The following is a 22,755-nucleotide window of genomic DNA, read 5'->3' as shown; positions in this document are numbered from 1 at the left end:
AGTTCCTGTGATTGTTTGTGTATGTTCACATTAGTGGGGAATTTTGAATTCTTTAATCAGAATTTTAGGATGAAGATTGGAAAATGATTCTACCAAGTTCTGCATAATTTCAACGTTTGTTCTTTCAAAAAATAAATAGTAAAAAATAAGTTATACTTTGACTGTGTAAGATTGGTTTACATTTTACCATATATAATATTGACTTTTATATATTCCTGACATCAATCAATGCCCTTTAAGTGGAAAATATTTCAAAATTAATTCTAGTCATTGCAGAATTATCAAAATGAAATTTAGCACAATTGTATGGTAGGAAAACTAAAATACCTTTGTGGACATTCGATGGGTGAAAGTTAGATTTTGTTTGACAAAACTTGCCTTAAAAAATGTTCAGTGGAAACATATGCTATTGACCCTCGTTTTGTAATTGAATTTTGATTAAAAACAATATAAACTAATTATGTTCAAATATTTAAAACCAAAATATTCAACAACACTATGAATCTCAATAATTTTTTTCCATTTTCAGGTCAAACTATTCTATTAGTAAACAAAATGCAAAACAAGTCGTAATAATGTAGACTTTTTTTCTCGCTTGTTAGACAAATGAGTGTGATGTCAGTGAAGCAAATGTTGTTATCATTTGTCAAAGATATTGCAAAACATAGGTCAATGTTGAATCTAATAAGCATAGTTTCAATGGAGAATAATTCTAAATTAAACACAATCTATCAGTGTCATAGCCACTGTTTCTGAAATTGACCTGGATTTGTTGAATGCAATAAATCAGCAAAATAAAACAACATATACCTTTGCTCATGTGATGATGAATGTCAAACATTACAATGACAGTCTAATAATGAAAAAGTTCACCTATGTATGCCCGAGCATTACACATGTATATATTATATATATGTATGTTATAAGATGTAAAAACATTAGTGTTTTCTTTGAAGAAAGAATCAGGGAATGAAATTTTACATGTGAGGTCCAAGGGGCATGCGACTCATGATTTCTTGGTACACTGATGAGCCATTTGGCAGGTTAAGGCCACCACCACGTTCAGGAATAGCCTCTACATTTGGCTCTCCCTTTGGCATCATGAAACCAAAATCGTTTGAAGGACTTTGCTGTTGTTGCTGTGCCAAGAATGGATGAACAGGCATGACAGGGAGCTTGGCTTGCATGTGGCCTAACCCTGACATTGCCAGATTCGATAGCATTTGTTGGTTCATGCCAAAGGAGAAGCCGTGGGAATGTGCTAGCTGCTGTCTTCCAGGTAGGTTGAACGAGCCGAGGGATGGCCTCTCAAGCCTTCCCATGCCATTATGTACTTGAGATGGTTCCGGTCTATGAACATGGCTATGAAGAACACCAGAAGCTTGGTTGGCATTTGACGCGTTAGCATTGACATGGCTACTGGCACGAGCAGCAGGAACATCATGGTTGTGCTTTCCCTCATAAGTGGTGATCACAGATTTAAGGTCATGTGATGCTCTCTCCACATGTTTCCTTACTGTGCAGCCTGCATTTGTGCACTTGTAGTAACTCCTGCAGCAAAACAACTACAGTCAGATTTTTACCACAAAAGAAATGATGTATTGTTACTATAATTTATGTGGTAGAATGACCACCTTGGGTTGGGATTTCCTTTGACAACTTTTTGTCCATACTTGCGCCACCGATAACCATCATCAAGGATATCTACCTCACTGGTAGTTTGTACAACAACTCTAGGCTCACGGATGGCTCTAGTAGCTCCACTCAGGTCTGCATATGATTCCAGTTTCCTGGAAAATAGATCATTGATTTCAATATGTAAGACAGATAAATATCAGTTTTGCATGAAAAATAAAAGCTAATGGTATGTAAGTACCTTCTCTTGGACTCTGATTCATCTCCTTCCCCATCATAACCTAATGATACACTACCATGAGTGCCTTGATCGTCTTCATCTTCTTCGTTAGAGAAAGTAGACGAGGCATCAACTGCCTCTCCTGAATCAATAAGAGTACCACCATTTTGCGTCTGCAAATTGGACTGGTTGCAGTACTCAGGGCCAATAGATGCTGATGATGTTGCTTCAAGGTTTTCGTGCTTCCAGTTAGCAGCTCCAGATATATTTCCCTTTTGTACATTACCCCAGCCGATGTCACCATCACCACCATTGTGTAATTCAACATGTTCAGGGTTGTCAACTTGCATGTCAGTGTGAGGGTTAACTGAACCTATGCCTGATCGGCGACTAGGAGGAGGTTTTGGATGGTTGTGCGTTCCCTTGTAGATGATCTCAGTTATGTGGCCTTCGTGGGATCGTTCTACTTTCTTCTTGACCTGACAGTTTGGATGGGTACACTTGTAGTAACTTCGAGGGTACTCACTGCCTTTCACTTGTTTTTGGCCATATTTTCTCCAGTTATATCCATCATCAGATGGTGCGCCCCCAACACCACCAGTCACTGAATCTCCATTGGCTCTTTGATCTCCTTCTTCATCTCCATGCTCTTCAACTGGTGTAGAATGTTCAATGCCACCACCAACAGCATCAAAAGCCCTTTGATCAGCTGGAAACATTTTAATATCCTTTTCAGGAGGCGATTCGGCAAAGTCTGCCTGAAGATGAAGACCATTTTTGTTCTCAGTTTGAACTTTGGCAGCATCAACACTTTGGGAATGAAAAGAATTTTCTGACTGAGCCGAAACCTCAATACCAGGATGGGATTGTTGAGGAAATGTAGTTGGATTTATCTGCAAACAGAGGACAGACTAAATGACCAAAAAGGAAAAACAGATCTAAATATCATTGCCAACACATACTGTCAAGTGTCAACTAACTCCATACAAATCCTTAGTATATCTAATTTGAATCTAAATATCAATAATTGCACAAAAATGTGTGCTAATGACATGGGATGTTGACTGAAAAGTAATTTTGTCAAAAAACTAGTATCTACATTTTGGTAATAAAAAAATTATTAGAATGTGCTTACTTTTCTTCCAGCACCATGATAGAAAGAGGAGCCTGAGTCTGTTGCAGGCTTGAAAGCAAAGGATGATGTATAGATATCATCAAAGCCATTATCTTTACATTTTTCTGGAGCATCAGATGATAATTCAGGGTGCCGCATGTTGCCATTTGACATAAACAGAAACTTTCCAGTTGTTGGAGATGGCTGTGCCTGAAATTAGATAAATTCATAGCTCAATAAGAGACAGAACAATGTCAACAGAATCAGGTATCAATTTCCTACAACAGAAGATAACCACTATTGATGCATCTGGCAGAAAGTAAAACAAAAAGAGATAATTTAAGACTCTAAAATCTAAATTTGACACCAGATGTCTAGAAAGAGCATAATAAAGGTGCCTCATTGCACAGCATGCAGAGCAGTAAGAATCTAAGCAACTTATAGTTTCCATGTTAGAAAATGTGAGTAACACTATAAAATGAAAATCAAATAGAATTATAAGCACAGTCACATACCATTACCAAGACAACAGGGTCCTACCTATCATTTTTTTCAAAGTAGAAAGTACCAACATATATTTAGATATAATTCTATGTCTGAATGCACCAACTACTGCACAAAAAGTACATTGAAAATGGAAAAAGTCACAATGGGACATGATTTCTTTCAAGCTGTTCTAGAGTATACTTCAAAATTATGATGTCAGAAAAGATTTACCATATTAACCAAACAGCATGCCGCTAATGAAATTTCAGGAGTTTAAGAAAGGACAGAAAAGAAACCTAAGGAAGAAAATGAAAGCGTGAAACCAGGAAGTGAAACAGAAAGGGTCATTCTTAGGAAACCTTGAGATCCCATAACAAAACCATTGTACAAGTTGAAGAAATGACCTGGAATGAATCCTCAGATTGTCCAAACTAAGACAAAAATACTACATGGAAGAATTAAATACACAGTCATGCAAACTGTTGTCTATCATATCAGACACAGACATCAGAAGAAATAACAGTGCGTGCTTTGTAGTGTGGCGTAGCATGTTAACAGCCAAATCTAGGATCTATCCTATATTCTTGGGGTTTGAAGGAATAAAAAACAAATTTGATAAACAAACCACAGAGCACAAATAAACCAGAGCTCACCAGTGAATTTGCAAGGAACACTGGAGAATCTAAAAGTGTAGTAGGACTGAGACCTGGTGGGATGGTCAAGTAAGGAGACTGAATGTCAGAATTGAGTGAAAGATCAGTAGATCTAATGCCTTCAGTGTTCAACCTAGGAGCATTAAACCCAGCTCTAGCAGCCATTCTTTCCACAAGACCACCTCTGGAGTTAGGCTTTTGCTCGGTCTGAAAACTCAATTGGGCTACAGAATCTCCATCTTGTGTTGCATCCTGCATGTTTCTCTTCCCTGTCTCACTAGGCTCATGTGGTCCTGAAAAGAATTCCCCAGTTCTACCACTTCCAGAATGCTCTGAGACTGATCTTGTTACATTTTCTTCCTCTAACATTCTAGAGAAAAATGTTCTTGGACTTGGGCTAGCAAGACCCCAATCGCCAGAAAGGGCAACATTATCATCAATCCCAGCCATTCAGACCTCACCCCAAGAACACCTAACCTGAAAACAGAAAATTTTCTGAAAATAAGGCAAAAACATAGAAACCCCACCTTCAGCTCCTGCAACACAAAATGACAACTACTCAAAAGAAAAAGCAAATGATTTTGTTTACAGACATATATGCAATTTGCCTAATTGGCTGACAAAATAAAGGACAACCCTGCCAACATGAATCACCAAGGACAACGCTTTCAACAATAAAAATTTCAAAAATCCATGTCCCCCACTTTTCTCATTCACCATTTGACAAAGTCTCAGAGTTATAGATTAAAAAAAGATCCTTTTTTTTTTCTTCTATCCGCTCCTCGCAACAAGAAAATAATATAAACCTCAAATGGGACAAAAAGGAACCCAATCCGAACACAGAAAACACGACCCAATTCATCAAACGCAACGAACAACAACATTGTTTCAGAATCGTTTAAATCATCAAACAAACAAGGTAAAAACACAACAACAAAAAATAGAGGAAAAAAAACAGAGGGAAAGAGAGAGAGAGAGAGAGAGAGAGAGAGAGAGAGAGAGAGAGAGAGAGAGAGAGAGAGAGAGAGAGAGAGAAAGAGACAAAAGAGAGAGAATGATGCATGAGTTTACCTAAAAAACAATGAATTATTGAGATTCCTGAAAGAGAACAACCACGAGCACTATAATCACCGCGACAGCAACAACATCAACGGTTGGAACCAGAGAAACGGATCCGATAAACCCGAACCCGACACAACCAGTTATCTGGGTTTTTGTTGGTTCTCTTTTTTTTTCCTCGGTTAATGGAATTTGATCCAACTATGTTTTCTCACCATGCTGATGTTGTTGTTTCTATCAGTTGTTTGTTGTCTCTCTGGCTGTGTTGTGTGTTTAGAAATAATTGTCTCAAAATATAGAAATGAAATGAAATGATTGTGCTGTTGAAGGAGGAAAAAGAGGAAGAAGAGGAAGGAGAATAGTTACAAAAAGAGCCATATTTTTTATTGCATAAATAAAAAAATAAATAATTTTTGAAAAAAATTAATTAATTATGGCATTGTTGTTAATTTGGAAAATGAAAAATGATTAGCACTGTTGTTAAAGCAAAAGGGTATAAGGACTTTGTGGGGAAGGTGGAAGAGAAAAGAGAGATGATTGAGAAATGGTGGTGGACCTCAAAAATCAAAGGAATCTTTGACACACAAACATATCCTATCTTTAATTCTCTTTTCAGACACTTATTCATTCCCTTTCAATTCTTTCTTTTTCATTTTTATTTTAATCAATAATAACACACCCAAATTCTTGTTTTTGTTTTCTTTTAGGAGCTATGTTGCAATCATGGAGGATGTTAACACATTTTTTAATATATTCTCTTCCATAAATTAATATTAATTATAGATTACCACATTCCATTAGTTTCATGTCTTATTTAATGTTTTTCTTTTCTCATTTTATACCTTTTAATAAACTTTCATCAGTTATTAGACAAACATCTTCAATAATATATATATATATATATATATATCAAAAAGTGTGTTATTGTCTCTTTACAATAATTGAACATAATTTTTTACACGTTTTTTAAGTTACAAATAATGCATGATAATTTGTTTAGTTTTATGACAATTATCTTCTATTACATCATAGATATTATTTTGTTGAATGAAAATTTGTAAGTATACTCATGTAAAATCTATTCGACCATTTAATTATAAATAATTATGTACGGGATCAGATGTGAATTTAATTATATTTTAGGGTTTTAGAAAAAAAGTTAGTATTTGTTTTCATCTATATTAATTTTTTTATATAAAATGTGACTAATGACATTGGTTATTTTAGAAATTCTACCTTAACTTATCAAAACATATTTAAGGTAAAAAAATATATAATTTTAGGTTTTATAATCGAAGCTTATTTTTTACTTTATGTTTTGAAAACATATTTTTACTTTTTTATAAAAATAAATTATTAATTTAATTTTTTCTCATCTTTTCAATATTTCTCATCCCAAAATCACAGTAGGATCACTATGTTTCTTACCAACAAACAGAGTCACTACCACCCTTCTCACCCTATACTGAATAAAAATCATTAAGAAATACCTACATTATGAAGAAAAGATTATGAAATAGAAAAAAAAATGCAAGATGAAAGAACAAACCTCTCACCACTTTCGAAATGGGAGGAGACTCATAGTGATGATGCAACGACATAGTTCGCATTGGCGACAAGGAAGGGAAGGGAGGAGAGTGGAAGAGTAGTAGAGAAAGCAATGACGTGGTTTGCATTTGACAACAAGGAAGGGAGGAAAGTAGCTCTTGTAGTTGAGGAGTGTTGTAGCGACACAAATGAAAAAGCTTTAGTGAGAATGCAAAATTTGTGAAATTTTAATCCGAGCAGACAAATAGATTTTAGTTCTTTAAAAAAATAAAGCCTATACTAGTTTATGTTTCGATTATTTAAATAATTGAAGCATATACGAGTATATACTTCGACCATTTTAGAACTGAAGCCTATAATTGTGCAAAAATTTTCAAAAATATCACTGTGTTTTGGAAGACTTCGTTTTCTTGAAATCGAAGCATATTAGGTAATTTTGAAAGCATTTTTTGCACTGATTAAGTATCTCATTTTTGTGGGATAATAAATATATTTGCATCACTACTCATGTGACATCCCAATTTAGTAGATTTACACTACTAATTGAACTATTACTATTTATGTATTAATTAATAAACTAAACACATAAACATATAATATGTATTTACAGTCTTTCTTGAATTTCACCAAGATTTATAACAATGCAATAGTATTGGATGCACCTATACATGCACTTTCACAATCAATTTCTAGGAAAATAAAATAATCACAACAACCATAAGGCTCATCAAACACTTAATGAGAAGTTTCTTAGAGTCTTTGTATGCACTTTCACAATCAATTTCTAGGAAAAAAAAGAATCAAATAACCAGAAAGGCTAATTAGACACTTAAAAGAGAAGTTTCTTAGAGCCTATGCATGCACTTTGAAAATCACTTTCTAGAAAGAAAAAAAAATAGAATCACAATAACCACAAGGTTGATAAAGACACTTAAAGAGAAGTTTCTTGGAGTATGAGGAAAACAAAAAAAAATTATCATCCATTGCATTGATTTGTACTACCTTAGGTCCAATATCGATTGGGACAATATTCTATATTTGATATCAACAATTATGATAATGATAGTGATGACTCATTAGTTTACCTATAAATTTATAAATTTGAAAAGACTTGTTTAATAAAAAACATGATAGTAAGTATTTTTATCGAAATATTTAGCTTAACTATATGATTTTTTAATCCAACACTTCCATTTTTTAATCCAACATGATAGTGATGACTCAAGTTTTGTTTCCATCCATTATTTATTTGCTATTTTTTTCATTCTAACAATTTATATGGCTTCTTTGTATTTTTATCATATCGAGGAACCTTTCAACCTCAACCATTGTTGTCTTATATATCTCTCAATTTCAATGATAAACATTTGTAGGATAAATGTTGTCCAATTTTCTAACTAAATTGAAAACACATAGTTTTGGAGTATATATATTATACATTTATGCTCATGCATTGCATTTTTTATAGTTATAAGGTTGAGGTTGATGGTAAAATTAGAAGTGAGAGTAAGAGATGTTATGAATTCAACTTTCCTATTAACACTTTGGAGTTATAAGGTTGGTTTGGTGGGTTGGAAAGAAATGTGAGAGAGGTTGTAGGTTCAACTCCCTTCACTAACATAATATTAACAATTAACATTGTCGATAAACAAAATATTGTATTTGTTAGGGTTTGATTAGGTTTTTCCTTGAAGAATCCAAAGTGGTTTAATTAGGGGTATGGAATGTTGTTCATAACATTGAATTTTATTTTACGTAGGAAAAAAAGTCTTGCACCACCACCATCTGGGATAAATGAAAGCATTGGAGTATTATTAACCACAAACGATCATTTTAAGTTAGACTTAAAATTCACTTCTTAACATGGTAGCAGAGATATGAGTTTGAGTTTATTTTAGCAAGACTTGTTATTTGTTGGACCTATCGTGTCATCCATTATCGGACCACCCATTAATGTCTAGTCTTAAACTCGAGATGTATATGCCTTAGCGTAAGGGGTGTGTTGAAAATCTTACATGAACTAGAGATAAAACAAAATTACAATATACAAGTGAGTGCAAACTTTACCTTATAAATCCATTTTGTAAAGTTTAAATAGATTTAAAGTTAATCCCTTTATATTGATTGTTAAACAGATAAAAGACAAGTTTAGAAAATTAGAAAAAAAATAAAGAAAATTCTATAAAAGAAATATTAAATATAAAAATGGTGATTTTTATAAAATAAAACTTGATACGTTAGAATATATTTATAATTAAATTATTCAACAATTAAATTTTTATATATAAAATTATTGAGTGTCGTTATTAAAACCACTATTGATATTAAATTATTTTCTATATCTTTAGAACTTATATATTAAATATTTATTAAACATATTTTTATAAAAAAATAAGTCAAAAGAAAAGAAAGTAAAAGCAATATTACAAAAAAAATTAATGTAGAAATAGTAACTTGTTTTCTTTCAATACCAAATAATAGTGAAAATATTATAATTAGATAAAATTAAAAATAAAGTTACAAATAAAAATAAATTAAGAGAGTTTCATATTAATTAGGATAGAAGACTAGTATTTACATTCTTATTAGTATTTATGTCCTATTAATTGAGGTATTTCTCTTATTAATATCGAATCAAGTTTGATGTAGTTACAAATTCATGTATTTTTACAATAAATATTAAAAAAAACATCTTTAAATATTTTTGTAAAGCATGTGAAATGAATAAATAAATTAAAAACATTTCACAAAAAATGAATCCTAATAAATTTATAAAATTTAAAATTTAAAATGGTGGTCATTGGTGGTGTTTGTTTTGACTTAGGGATTTGGTTGGTAGTTCCAATTTTTGTCACTTTCACTGCCAACAGCTGGCCTTGTAGTCATTAATTTTGAGAAATGAGAAACCATGTTGTTCGATAAAAGATCTTGGTGTTTAGTGGAGTTAGTTAATACTCATGTTGCATAATTAATTTATGTAATTACTAATTACCCTATTAATAGTGCTGCTTAATTTTACATGACAGAAGCTTTTTTTTCAGTAACAGTTAAAATAGGTGAAATGTCACTTGTTTTCCAATGATTTTGCTTAAGTAAGAATGACATAATGTGGTACCACATTAACGTTATTATTGTTCATATCATATATGGATTTTCATTATTTTCATTATTTTTTTCTGGGCCACTCAAAGAAGCTACTATTTGTAATGATTTTTGTAATGATAAATCTTGTTTCATCGTTTGATTTTTATTATTAAGAAAATTTATCAAAGTATAAACTATTAGTCTTTAATTTGGAAATTTGAAAGATAAGAAAAATTATTATTCCAACTACATTAGTTATTTCAAAGATTTTAGAACATGATTATATTTTTATTTTTAAAGTATTTGTTACTTTATCAATATAAATCAACTTCCTCACATAATGTATCCATCATGACATATTCAATTAATAAATTAAATCATATAAATATTAGACTTGTATAATAACTATTCATATATTTTGATTTTAATATAATGAGAAAAAAACTTCTCAGTTTTGTTAGTTATATACTATAAGAATATATTTATCAATGGAAAATAATCCATCACTAAAATAATATTTACTTATAAATGTTATCAAATAAAAAAAATTGTTGATAAATTAAAATGTATTAAAAATTTTTATCAATAGTATTTAGGAGGTAAAGGAAAATAAACAAGAAGAAAAGAAAAAAAGAAGAAAAAAAAAAGGGTGAGCCAAAATTTATTTGTCGAACTTTTAAATTGAACTTTTAGTATTTAGTTTGCTGAGTAAGTCAATATCTCGCCGAACAAAATTTAATTTAATTTTGTAAAAAGCTTAAGAACTCATAAGATTGGTAATTGAACGAGTCTCTCCTAATTAGGTAAAATTTTATGTTCTTTTTAAATGATAGGCATTGTGTGTATAAAGAAGAAAAAACATGATTATATTTTTAAAATTTTCCTAAAAGGTTGTATATAATTAATTTTTCTAATAATTATAATGGTAACAGTTAAATAAGACTTTACTTCAAATTTATTTTACTATTAGTAATGTAAAATTTCAGAAAATGGTATTTTAAAAGTGATAGTAGTATAAAAATAGTGAAACTCGGTTATTTTAATATTAAATAGTTTTACTATAAATAGTTTTGTTATAAACAAGTTTCATTATTTTAAAACTTATCATCTCTCTAGAAATCACTTTTCTAGAGTTCTCTACATTCTCTCTAACAATTATAACCCCAGAGTCATATCTTTGACAATCGAAAGTACCTAAATGATCATGGTGGTAAGATCTACCTATCCATAAGATCAATTTATGCAAAAAGAGCAAGTAAGTTTCAACTCTTTTTTCCTCTTCATTCTTTATTTGAGTCCATGAATGGAATATTTCATCGCATGTGTAATCTGAACTTTCCTTTGAGTTCATTATTGATCAGAGGTCCTAAGGACTCTCTTTAAACTCTTTCCGGTGTTTCCAGAAGTTCTTTGTACGAGAAGTAATCGGGGTGTTCTTAGTGTTTTGTATAAAGTCCATGAAAATTTATTTATTTTAAATAGTATCAATTTTTCTTTGTTAGTAGTAATAATTTTAAAGGTGGAAAATATAATTAATAAGAAAATTATGATAAGAAAAAAATAAAAGGATCATAGTAATTTTAGAAGAAGGAATTCAAAATTTTGAAAATTTTATTTTAGAAGGTTTTGTAAAAAAAAGATTAAAAAAAAATAAAAAAAAAGTTAAATGATTGCAAAATGACAAAGAATCTTTCAGAAGTGGAATGGTGAGCAAGACACTTTTGGTGAACTCAAAATATTATTTTTAATAAAAGTATTTTTAATAAAATATTATTAAAAAAATCTAAATAGTGTCAAATCTTAGCCTATAAATAGCAAGCAAAGGGGAAGGCTGAAATTGCACAAAATATTGAGAGATTTTGAGAGAAGAGAGAGTTGGAGGAAATTCTAGTTGCAAGAGGGGAAATTTTGAAAGTTTTCAGGAAACAATTTCTAAGCAGAAGATTAAGTTTGGAATAGAGGTAAGGGGAGCTACTCTTGAGTCTTTTGTCTTGAATTATCTTGAGTCTTGAATATGCAATATTTTTCTTTTGTCTGATCTTAAATCTTGAATATGGAGTATTTTGTTTTTGTATGATCTTAAATTTTGAATATGAACATGTTTCTGTGATGAGATCCAAGTTTATTGATGGTTGTAAAACGTGATTTTAATTCTATTTTGCTGTGTTTACATTATTGTTTCTCAAAACGTTTAATTGTTTATTTTACACCTTTTTGGAAGGATGAGAAGTTGTCTAACCGGCTTTGCCAGATTCAACTTCTTCTTTCCCCAGAACTTTTATTGTTTTTTTATCTATTTATATTGCTTTCTCTGGAAGGATGGGAAGTTGTCTAACCGGCTTTGCCAGATTCAACTTCTTGTTTCCCACAATTTTTATTGTTTTTATCTCTTTTTATTTCATCTTTTTGGAAGGATGAGAAGTTGACTAACTGACTCTGCCAGATTCAACTTCTTGTTTCCCCAGAACTTTTATTGTTTTATTTATTTTTATTGCATCTTTTTGGAAGGATGAGAAGTTGTCTAACCGGCTATGCCAGATTCAACTTCTTGTTTCCCTAGAATTTTTATTGTTCTTATATATTTTTATTGCATCTTTCTGGAAGGATAAGAAGATGTCTAACCGGCTATGCCATATTCAACTTCTTAGTTCCCCAAAACGTTTATATTAAGGTTATTTTTTATAGTAGGATAGAGGAATCTTAAAAACCGGAGTTAGTAAATCCCTGATCATAGAGCAGCCCTAGTCTGATCCAGTAAGTTGTGACTAGTCATATGTACTAGCGTTTATGGTGAGTTTGATTCCTCAAACATTTGATTCTTCTCCGGTGACCATTTATAGTAATATTTTATTATTGTTATTTTTTTTTTGTGATATATTCATTTTGTATGATTTCTATCATGAATGTATTTTATGATGTTTAATATGAAATTATGCATTGGAATATAGTATGAGTCTCGGGGAGAGACTCTATAATGGTATGGTATTAGTGTATATGTTGATGTCGAGGGTCCTATCGTTGGTGGTTATCCTAATACTCTAATAATTATCCAGTCTCAAATAGAGAACGATGTGTTATGTGGTGAGAGTGGTAGGAGATCCTAGTCTATGTTCAATTTTGGTCATAGATGTTAACGGACTAACCTTGTGGATGATATGATATATTGTATTTGGCCAAGATTATGTTGTGAGAGAAGTAGAAGTCACCACAAGTGCATGACCACCCGAGACTTCCATCAACATTATATCCGGATAATAGAGTCTAGTATAATAATTGCATCTTACAAGAATTTATAGTGAATGTATTATGTCTAATAATAATGTTATGCCTCTCTTGAAATTTTGCATGGTAGCTCACCCTTACTTGTTTGTTTTGCCGGAAAATCTTATTTTTGCGATGATCGTATAAAGTATATGTTATACGGGAGCAGATGAGGGAACGACGTTTGAACCAATACAAGTGAAAGAGATTGTTTTATATTGTTTTAGTGGTTTGAATTTAGCATCTTTATGTAGAATAAGTTGAATTGCATGTGTTTGAAGTGATTGTTCTAGTAATGTTTGAGTTTGGATGATGATTAATGTTTGATGGATGATTGAATGCTTGGTATTGTGTGAAATTTATGTTGATACTATTATGTTAGTGTGTAATGAAGTTATATTGATGTTCAAAATTGAATTCAAAATGGTTGGGGCAAAAAGTGATCAAATCATTAGTTGGTTAAGGTCAACAAGAGGGGTTTTTATGGGTGAATTTGAGTAATAGGGACTGGTGAGAGGGAACTAATGTCTTGGGGTTGATATGATGTAATTTAAGACTTGTTAGAGATTTTAGTGGGTTAAAATCTGCTATGGAATAAAAGGGATAGTGATTTGTTGAAGTTTTAGGGTGTTTTTAGTGAAAAAATATGGGTTTTGAATAGTAAGATTTTGAAGTAATAAGTGTAAACAGTTATGGGCAGTTAGGATGTTGATATGAGACTTATTAGGACTTGTCTAAGTTGTTAAATGAGAAAAATCTGGTGTAGAGCAGTTGTTGTCATATTGCGGTGAGTTCTTGGATATTTTTAGTCCAAATTGAGGTTTTACATGGTGAGATTTTGAAATATAAGGGCTGAGAGTAATCTAAGGTGTTGAGGTGTGCTAACAAGTTTATTTAAGCTTAGTTATGCAGTATGTGAACTGATTTGGGTGTGGGAAAATTGTTCAAAGTCATGAAAAGTGATTTGGTCATAGTTTCTAGTTTTAATAGAATATACTGATAACATAATAGATTAAAAGAGAAGCTATAGTCTAATAGATTATGTTAATAACATAACAGATTAAAACATAGGCTACATTCTTATAGATTGTGTTCATAATATAATAGGTTAAAACATAAGCTACAGTATAATAGATTATGTTAATAACATAACAAATTAAAATAGGCAATTTTACCCTGTTTTGTTTTATGAGAATTTTGACCTGTCGTAACAAATTAGATTATCAATCAAATCGATTATTTCTACCAGTAAAGTGAAATTTTGATTAATCTAAACCAAATTCCCTAGAACTCATGATTTATGTTTTTCATTGTTCTTTTATGATCCTAAACAATGTTATCATCAATATTTTTATGTTAGTATGCAATATTTGTGTGAAATGTGTGTGTGTGTGTGTGTGTATATATATATATATATATATATATATATATATGATTATGAGAGGGATATGTTGATGATGAATATGTAGTTTATTGTGCAAATATTATTGATGGACGTAATTCCATGACTCGTGGAGAGGTTACATGGTCGTGCATGTTGTTATTGTTGTTGTATGAATGTATGGAGCTTTGGATTGATGGTCTATTTCGACACTCTAATGATCATTCATTCTCAAGGAGAGATGGGTGAGTCATGTGGTGAGAGTAGTGAGAGGTTCTTGTCTATAGGCTTTGATCATGGCCCTAGGCAACTGAAATGGATTAACATTGTATGGTAGCTTGGTTTCAGCCAATTATATTACCATTACAACTGCACAGACTACCAATAGTTTGACATTCATATTATATCCGGATGATTCAAATATAAGGTTATGATATGATTTGGGATGTATGCTTTATCATGTGTGTAATAGAATGTATGATTGGATTTTTGTTATATTTATGATGAACTGTTTTACCATTATCCTACCCTTGCTTTTGTGTTGTCTGTTGTGTGTTGTTTTCTCTTTGCGATGATCACCTTAATGATGTGAACTTTGAGATACAGTTTTTTCAGTTGTTGCAGTAAAAGGTGAGGGTGAAACAATTGTCAAGTCAGATGATTCTACAAGTGTTATCTTATAGTGGTTCCATTATCATATATGTAATATTTTATTTTTAGTAGTATTTTACTATTAAAAATGGGATGTTACATTAACGAATCAGAGCAGTTCGTCCTTAGGATGACTTGCAAGTTGTGGGTTTGTCGTGTCTTCCTTGTGAAGAGTTGAGTCTAAATGGTATGGTTTACCATTTCCTCCAAGTCTAGAGAGTAGAGTTATGTATCTAAAAGAAAGTTGTGAGAACATAAAATGTCTTGATAAGAGTAATGAGGGTGCACACTCGTGACTTTTACCAGAGATGATTTTCCTTTCATAATTCTGAAGGTTTGGGAAAAGAAAGAGTTGTGGTTCTTATGTTGTTGTTTATAGTGATTCTTGTCTTGTTCTTGCCTTTGTGGTAGTGTTTTATGCTCTATACTGGTAGAAGAATGCAGATTCGAGGATAACTTGATTTGTATATCTTCATTAGTATTGGTTATAGCCTTTGAGACAAGTTTTGCCTCAAAGATAAGATGATGTGATGTGTTGGTGCTCTGGAGTTAGAAGACTAGAGTGATTTGTTTGCAAAGGATGGAGAAATATGTTGAAGTCCAGAAGCTACGTTTTCTTTGAAGGAGTTTTAATAACAGAGTTAAAGGAGTAGAAATCATAAGTTCTACATAGTATAAAAGGAGTTTTGGGTAAGCATTGATGTAGTAAGGTGAGAAATCAATATGGTTTTGTATATCAGTGGTGTCATAAGTCAAAAGAAAGAAAGGCATCTGGTGCGCACTGGCATGGTAAAGTTCGAGAAAACAACATGGTTATGCATATCAGTGATGTCTAAAATCTGAAGAAGAAAAGTGATGTAAGGTTTGAGGTTAAAGTTAAGAAGGAAATATGAATTCTGAAATAGACTAGGAGGCATCAATCTTTAGAAAAGATGTATAATGTAAAGGAGAGTTTTAGGAGAATTTGTGTAATGCAGAGTTTTACTAAGTTGGAGAGAAGGAAGTTTTAAAGAGAATGGAGTATTGTATTGGTCGTAAGCTAAGTAAAATAGTTATAAGATGGTTAGATCTTTTCAGCAAGCGGATGCATCAGAGTCAAGTTTAGAAGGATGTTTCAAGATTTAGTGATTTCCATATAAGGAAGGTTGACCTTGGACTGAGGTGAAAGATTTCAAGCGTCAAATAAAGAAGGGTTAAATATGTTTTTCGTCCCTTAAGTATCACACGATTTTGGTTTTAGTCCCTACTCAAAACTTTGATGGTTTTTAGTCCTCGTAGTTTTGAAACTCTTAGTATTAGTCCTTAAAAATGGATGACGTTAAGTTTTAGTAGATGTGGCAAACGGCGAGGCCAGATTTGATGCCAGCTGTCGTGCCACGTTGATTGTTTCATTTTTCAAGTTGAACCTAACTTCGTCCTCTACCACGACCCAGAAGCTTTCCGTCTTTGCCCCTCGCCCTCCACGCCCTCTGTTTGTGAAATAATTTCCGGTTTTGGTTGGATCAGTTCCTTGTTCCACCTAACGCGGTTTCACTGTTTAGGGTTTGTCATTCAATGTGCTGATTTGGGAAGTTGGATTCATCGGTTTTCCCAAAATTATGGGGTTTATTGGATTTATTCTCCGTTTCTAATTATCCTCGGTTTAAATTATTTTCTTCTTCCTATTATTATTATTATTATTATCCTTTTCTTTTATTTTTTTAAAATGAAAATAAAATTGGTGTAGATGGTGGTTCCGCTGAATATGTGGGTTTTGATCTCAAATTTCAAGTTGGCATACAATCTTCTTCGTCGTCCTGATGGCACTTTCAACCGGGACTTGGCAGAGTTCCTTGATCGGAAAGTTCCGGCAAATGCGAACCCCATGGATGGAGTGTTCTCTTTTGATGTCATTGTTGACCGTGAAACCAATCTCCTTACGCGAATCTATCGTCCTGCTGAGGGAGAGGAGCGTCCAGTAAGCATTCTTGAGCTTGAGAAACCTGTGAGCTCTGAGGTTGTTTCTGTCATCATATTCTTCCACGGTGGAGGGCGAGGGGCAGAGACGGGAAGCTTCTGGGTCGTGGTAGAGGACGAAGTTAGGTTCAACTTGAAAAATGAAACAATCAACGTGGCACGATAGCTGGCATCAAATCTGGCCTCGCTGTTTGCCACATCTACTAAAACTTAACGTCATCCATTTTTAAGGACTAATACTAAGAGTTTCAAAACTACGAGAACTAAAAACCATTAAAGTTTTGAGTAGGGACTAAAACCAAAATCGTGTGATACTTAAGGGACGAAAAACATATTTAACCCAATAAAGAAGCACATCAGAACATCAGTTTGGTAAGGAAAGGTAAGGCTAGAGAATTAAGAGCACGATGAATCAAGGAAAGAGAAGGCAAGTTTTGCAAATGGATGAAAAAGGGTTTTTATAGTATAATCGATTAAAGTGGTTATCGGGATAATCAGAGAGTTTAGGTTGGTTGAGGTTCAGAGGTTTAGCAGCAAGGTCTGTATTACTGAAAATTCTGAGTTGAAGAGGGTAATTCTTGAAAAAGGTTTTTAAGTTAAGCTAGTAGTGGCGAGTACATGAAGATTTCTAAGTGATGTGGCGTTTATGGATCCGTTCAAAGGGCTCAGGTTTGAAGTTTATATGAAGTGACTTCTTGGCAGGATGAAAGAAACACCTTATAAGAGAATGGTTCGTCTATCAACCTTGATCTAATGGGTTTTGGTCTTCAAGAGAAGCTTTGTGTTTCAAGAAGGAAAGTCAGTAGTTATACATCAGTTGTGGATCAAGTAGGAAGTTAAGAAAAATGGTTGTGAGAATTTAAAGAGGTTCACATGGATATGTGAAGAAGAGAATATCAGTTCCTTGTAGTGTAAGGGTTTTAGGTTGGTGTTTGAAACATAACTAATAGTAATAACACCTTTTTGGATAATTCTTGTGGAGGGTGTAAAGTACAAGAGGCATGTGATGGTTTGAAGGAAAAAGTAATGGTTTGGAACATCCGGGTATAAGTGCTAGCAACAGAGAGTAGTTTTAGAATGTCTGTTTTTAAGGAATAAAAACAATTTTGAGGAAACAGAATGTCAAGGTTATCACGAAAGAGAAAAGTTCTTAGGGTTTTTGCAAAATAATCGCATTTTTGAAGAAGATTCTTCGATAGTGATTGTTTTTGGGTTACAATTGGCAGGAAGAAAGCGTTCTTTTCAATAAACCGATGAGTAAGGAAGTAGGGAAATCATAGTAGCGCAACAAATGATAATGGGCATGTTCTTATCAATAAGTGGTGTGCGCGAAGAACTTTCAAAATCATGGGTTGGTGGTTTTTTAAGAGTGGGTTTCTTCAACAAGGTAGTGATGTCGTTGTTTGTTTTGAGTTGAGAGTGTTTTTGGTAATCTTCAAGAGTCAAACGTGAGATTATATATGGAGGAAATAGGTAATAGCCAGAAAAGACAAAGCGAGCCTGCGGTTTCAAGCTGTAGTGTAAACCTTGAAGTAAGGAAGTATTGATGGACGTTGAGTAGAGAAAGTGGGTCAGTGGACGAATGAGATGAATTGAACTATGGTTTCAAGTGATAATGTTGATCTTGAGGTAAGGAAGTGATAACATATAGTGAGAACAAAAAGGAGATTCAAGTTCTTGGTTGGTAAGAATTGAGTAAGAGTTAATCCAAGAGTATGAAGATTGGGTCTGAAGTGGATATGGTAAGGAGAATTCATTAACATAGTTAAAGTACTATAACTAATGAGTTTCTCAAAATGGCTGAGAAAGAGCAGTTTGGACAATCCTAGTTTGAGATGTATTATAAGATGACTAAATACTGATCAAGCTAGTGAATTTCAAGTCGAGAATAAGACAGTGCTAAGTGTGGGTATATGCTAGTGGGTCAAGAAAGAAAAATGGTTCATGTTGGCAAGTTAAAGAAGTGAAGATGGAGAGTTTAATTTGGTTTTGTTGCTACAACGGATGAGAGAGTTCTACTTTAGTAGTAAGAGAACTTAATTGGAAACTATGTTACTCAATGGTGAAGATCATTAAATGTAAAGTCATCAGAATGAGTTTGTTTAAAGGTAATCAAAAGTGTTAATAGATGGTAATGAAAATCTGAAGTCGTGATTAATCAAATAAGTTGCAGGGTGTTTCTTAGGGGAATTAAGAGAAGGTCAAAGGAGATCAATCAAGGGTTGATTTGAAGTCAAGGCTAGCAGAAGTTTAGAAGAGTTTCACAAGAGGCAATGGAATTCAGATGAGGATTTGGCAGTGTGGTAGACACAATATGGTTGGTTAATGTAAAGAATAATGGCTAGATCAATCTACACTATTGAACACTAGATCATTTTAGCATAGATGCAAGATTTTTCATGTCAAGTAAAGTTGTTTGGGAGTAGTATCTTTGTCAAATAGGTGGTTATAATAGAGCATGTGAGGATAGTAGGTTGTTCCTTCTATCAGAACTTTCAAGGATGAAATTTTTTCTTGTTGGGGGAGAATGTAAAACCTCAGAAAATGGTATTTTAGAAATGGTGATAGTCTAAAAATAATAAAACTCAGTTATTTTAATATTAAATGGTTTTATTATAAATAATTTTGTTATAAACAAGTTTCATTATTTTAAAACTTATCATCTCTCTAGAAATCACTTTTCTATAGTTCTCTACATTCTCTAAGAGTTCTAACTCCCGAGTCATCTCTTTGACGATACGGAGGTACCTAAACGATCACGGCATGAAGGTCTACCTATTCATCCAATCAATTTCTGCAAAAGAGCAAGTAAATTTCAGCTTATTTTTGCTCTTCATTCTTTATTTGATTCCATGCATGGAATCTTCCACCGCATGTGTAATATGAACTTTACTTTGAGTTCATTGTTGATCAGAGGTCCTAAGGACTCTCTTTGATCTCTTTTCGATGTTTAGTAGGTGTTTCTAGAAGTTTGTTGTGCGAGAAGTAATTGGGGTGTTCTTAGAGCTTTGTATCGTTGATGTAAGGAAAGGGAAGCTAGATCTTATTTTAGATTGTTTTAGTGGTTTGAATTTAGTATCTTTATGTAGAATAAGTTGAATTGCATGTGTTTGAAGTGATTATTCTAGTAATATTTGAGTTTGAATGATGATCAATGTTTGATGGATGATTGAATGCTTGGTACTGTGTGAAATTTATGTTGATATTGTTATGTTAGTGTGTAATGAAGTTATATTGATGTTCGAAATTGAATTCAGAATGGTTGGGGCAAAGAGCGATCAAATCATTAGTTGGTCAAGGTCAAAAAGAGGGGTTTTGATAGGTGAGTTTTAGTAATAGGGGTTGGTGAGAGGGAACTAATGTCTTGGGGCTGATATGAAGTAATTTAAGATTTGTTAGAGGTGTTAGTGGGTTAAAATTTGTTATGGAATAAAAGGCATAGTGATTTGTTGAAGTTTTAAGGTGTTTTTAGTGTAAAAATGAGGGTTTTGAGGAGTGAGATTTTGAAGTAATGAGTGTAAACAGTTTTGGATAGTTGGGATGTTGATATGAGACTTATTAGGACTTGTCTAAGTTATTAAATGAGAAAAATATGGTATAGAGTAGTTGGTGTCATCTTAGAGTGAGTTCTTGAATGTTTTTAGTTCAAATTAATGTTTTATATGGTGAGATTTTAAAATAGATGGGATGAGAGTAATCTAAAGTGTTAAGGTGTGCTAACAAATGTATTTAAGCTTAGTTATGCAGTTGATAAATTGATTTGGTGTGGAAAAAGTATTCAAAGTCATAAAAAATAATTTAGACATAGTTTCTAATTTTAATATAATATGCTGATAATATAATACATTAAAATCTACAGTCCAATAAATTATATTAATAACATATTATTTTTATACTATTTTAATTTTATTCCGAGTATATCTTAATCATATTTTAAGTAGTATATATATATATATTTTTTAAATTTAGCAGTGATTCGAACAAAATTATCTATCAAGAAAGATAGTGTGACCAAAATTATAAATGTCACTTGAGTCCATTTTTTAATATTTAATATATTACGTTGTTAAAGATAGAAAAAATTAATCATTACATCTTTTAATAATAAACATCACAGTAGTAAACTTTCCTAAATTTATTTTTAAATAGATACTTCAAATTTGAATGCAATTTCCATATATGTTTAAGTTTTATCATAGCTATAAATAAATAAGTAAAACTTTTAATTTTATTAATATTAATCCTTAAACATTATATTTTCTTTTACAGACTACTCTATTTGTAAAGATAGAGTTAAAAATTATTAAAAATAAGAAATGTTAGACAGTTTATTTAAGTTAAATAGTAATCATTCGTAATCTTAAGGGTTTGTGAATAAAGACAAATTAACATACTAAATTTCCGGAGTTCCCAACACTAAATTGCACATCACGAAAAGATATGTTTTCATGATAACCACATAACCTTTTTTTTTTATATAAATAGTTATAATAAGCACGTTTAGAAAAAATAATTATTTATAAATTAAAATTAATTTGTACACAGATTAAAGTCATCTTTTAAGTAGATAATATAAAATGGTTTCTAACATTTTTTTTTTAATTTTCTTTCCCTAAAGTACTTTGAGAAAGTTTAACTTTAATGGTATATTTTATCATTTAAATGTTGCCATTTTGTTCATCTTATTATCTTTTTTTCATGTATTTTACATCAACCTTTTAATTTTCATGCATTTATTATTTCATAAAATTTCTAACTAAATGATAATACATATCATAAAAATGAAAATAAAAGATATATATATATATATATATATATATATATATATATATATATATATTTAAAACTTTTTCTTTGTGATACATTTTCACATAATTGGTAGTTTTACCTAGGTGAAAATTAATTTTTTTTACAATAATATTATATAACAAAACTAAATAATAAAATTATAATATTTATGTTGTAATACTGAAATTATAAAAAATATATATAAAGGAGAAGGAAGAAAATATATAGAGTTGTCTAGTCTATGTAAATTGAGACAAAAATATCCATACAGCAAAAAATGTTCTTGATAAAAAAGTTCATTAGGTAAAAAAAGTCCACCAATATGCCAAATGTATGAGTTTCTTTTTAAACCTGAAAAATACATTATACTTTTAAGTATATTATTAAATTTTTGGTGTAGGTCAACCTGTTTTAACTTTCATCTAAATTGTCAAGAATGATCTTAAGCTCAGGCAACTTTCGGCTTAGGTCGGTTCATCTCGTCCTATGATTTGAGTCAATTCGTTTTGTCATTTGATCCAAGCCAGTCTGTCTCGTCCTTTGGTTATCGCCGACTCGTTTCGTCCTCCAATTTGAGCTAGCTCGTCTTGTCCTTCGGCCTAGGTCGGCCCATCCCAATCTTTGGCCTGGATCAGTTCGTCTCAATCATCAACCTGAACTGACTTGTCTTCACCTTTCACTTATGTTAGTCTGTCTCAACCTTTAGCCCGAACTGGCCTGTGTTGACATTCATCCCAAGTCAACTTATCTTAATCTTTAGCTCGGGGCAACCCTTCTCGGTCTTCGGCCCCGACTGTCTTGACCTTCGACACAAGCCAACATGTCTCGACCTTTGGCTTGGTCTGACCCATATTGGCCTTCGACTTGGATTGTCATCTCAGCTTTCAACCTAAGCCAACCTATCTCGTCCTTTAACCAG

General features: G+C 32.0%; 1 protein-coding gene across 1 annotated transcript; it reads right to left on the bottom strand.

The window, feature by feature from the left end:
- Nucleotides 1–795: 795 nt before the first annotated feature.
- On the bottom strand, nucleotides 796–5,508 carry LOC108334165 (probable WRKY transcription factor 2). The gene is made up of 6 exons (XM_017569853.2): nucleotides 5,180–5,508; nucleotides 4,109–4,585; nucleotides 2,991–3,179; nucleotides 1,877–2,748; nucleotides 1,635–1,790; nucleotides 796–1,551 (listed from the first exon to the last, which is right to left on the bottom strand). Exons 2-6 carry the CDS (start codon nucleotides 4,556–4,558, stop codon nucleotides 978–980), a joined length of 2,241 nt encoding a protein of 746 aa, XP_017425342.1. The 5' UTR covers nucleotides 4,559–4,585; nucleotides 5,180–5,508; the 3' UTR covers nucleotides 796–977.
- Nucleotides 5,509–22,755: the final 17,247 nt, after the last annotated feature.

Source organism: Vigna angularis, chromosome 11 (assembly GCF_016808095.1).
Source record: "Vigna angularis cultivar LongXiaoDou No.4 chromosome 11, ASM1680809v1, whole genome shotgun sequence".
Classification (NCBI taxonomy): domain Eukaryota; kingdom Viridiplantae; phylum Streptophyta; class Magnoliopsida; order Fabales; family Fabaceae; genus Vigna; species Vigna angularis.
This window is presented reverse-complemented; position numbering and strand designations above follow the sequence as displayed.

Excerpts from the sequence above, each read along its gene's own strand:
- LOC108334165 (XM_017569853.2), bottom strand. The coding sequence starts at position 4,558 with ATGGCTGGGATTGATGATAATGTTGCCCTTTCTGGCGATTGGGGTCTT. Across the intron at positions 1,791-1,876 it reads GAATCAGAGTCCAAGAGAAG|GAAACTGGAATCATATGCAG; the intron begins GTACTTACATAC and ends TCTATTTTCCAG. Across the intron at positions 1,552-1,634 it reads AAAGGAAATCCCAACCCAAG|GAGTTACTACAAGTGCACAA; the intron begins GTGGTCATTCTA and ends GTTTTGCTGCAG.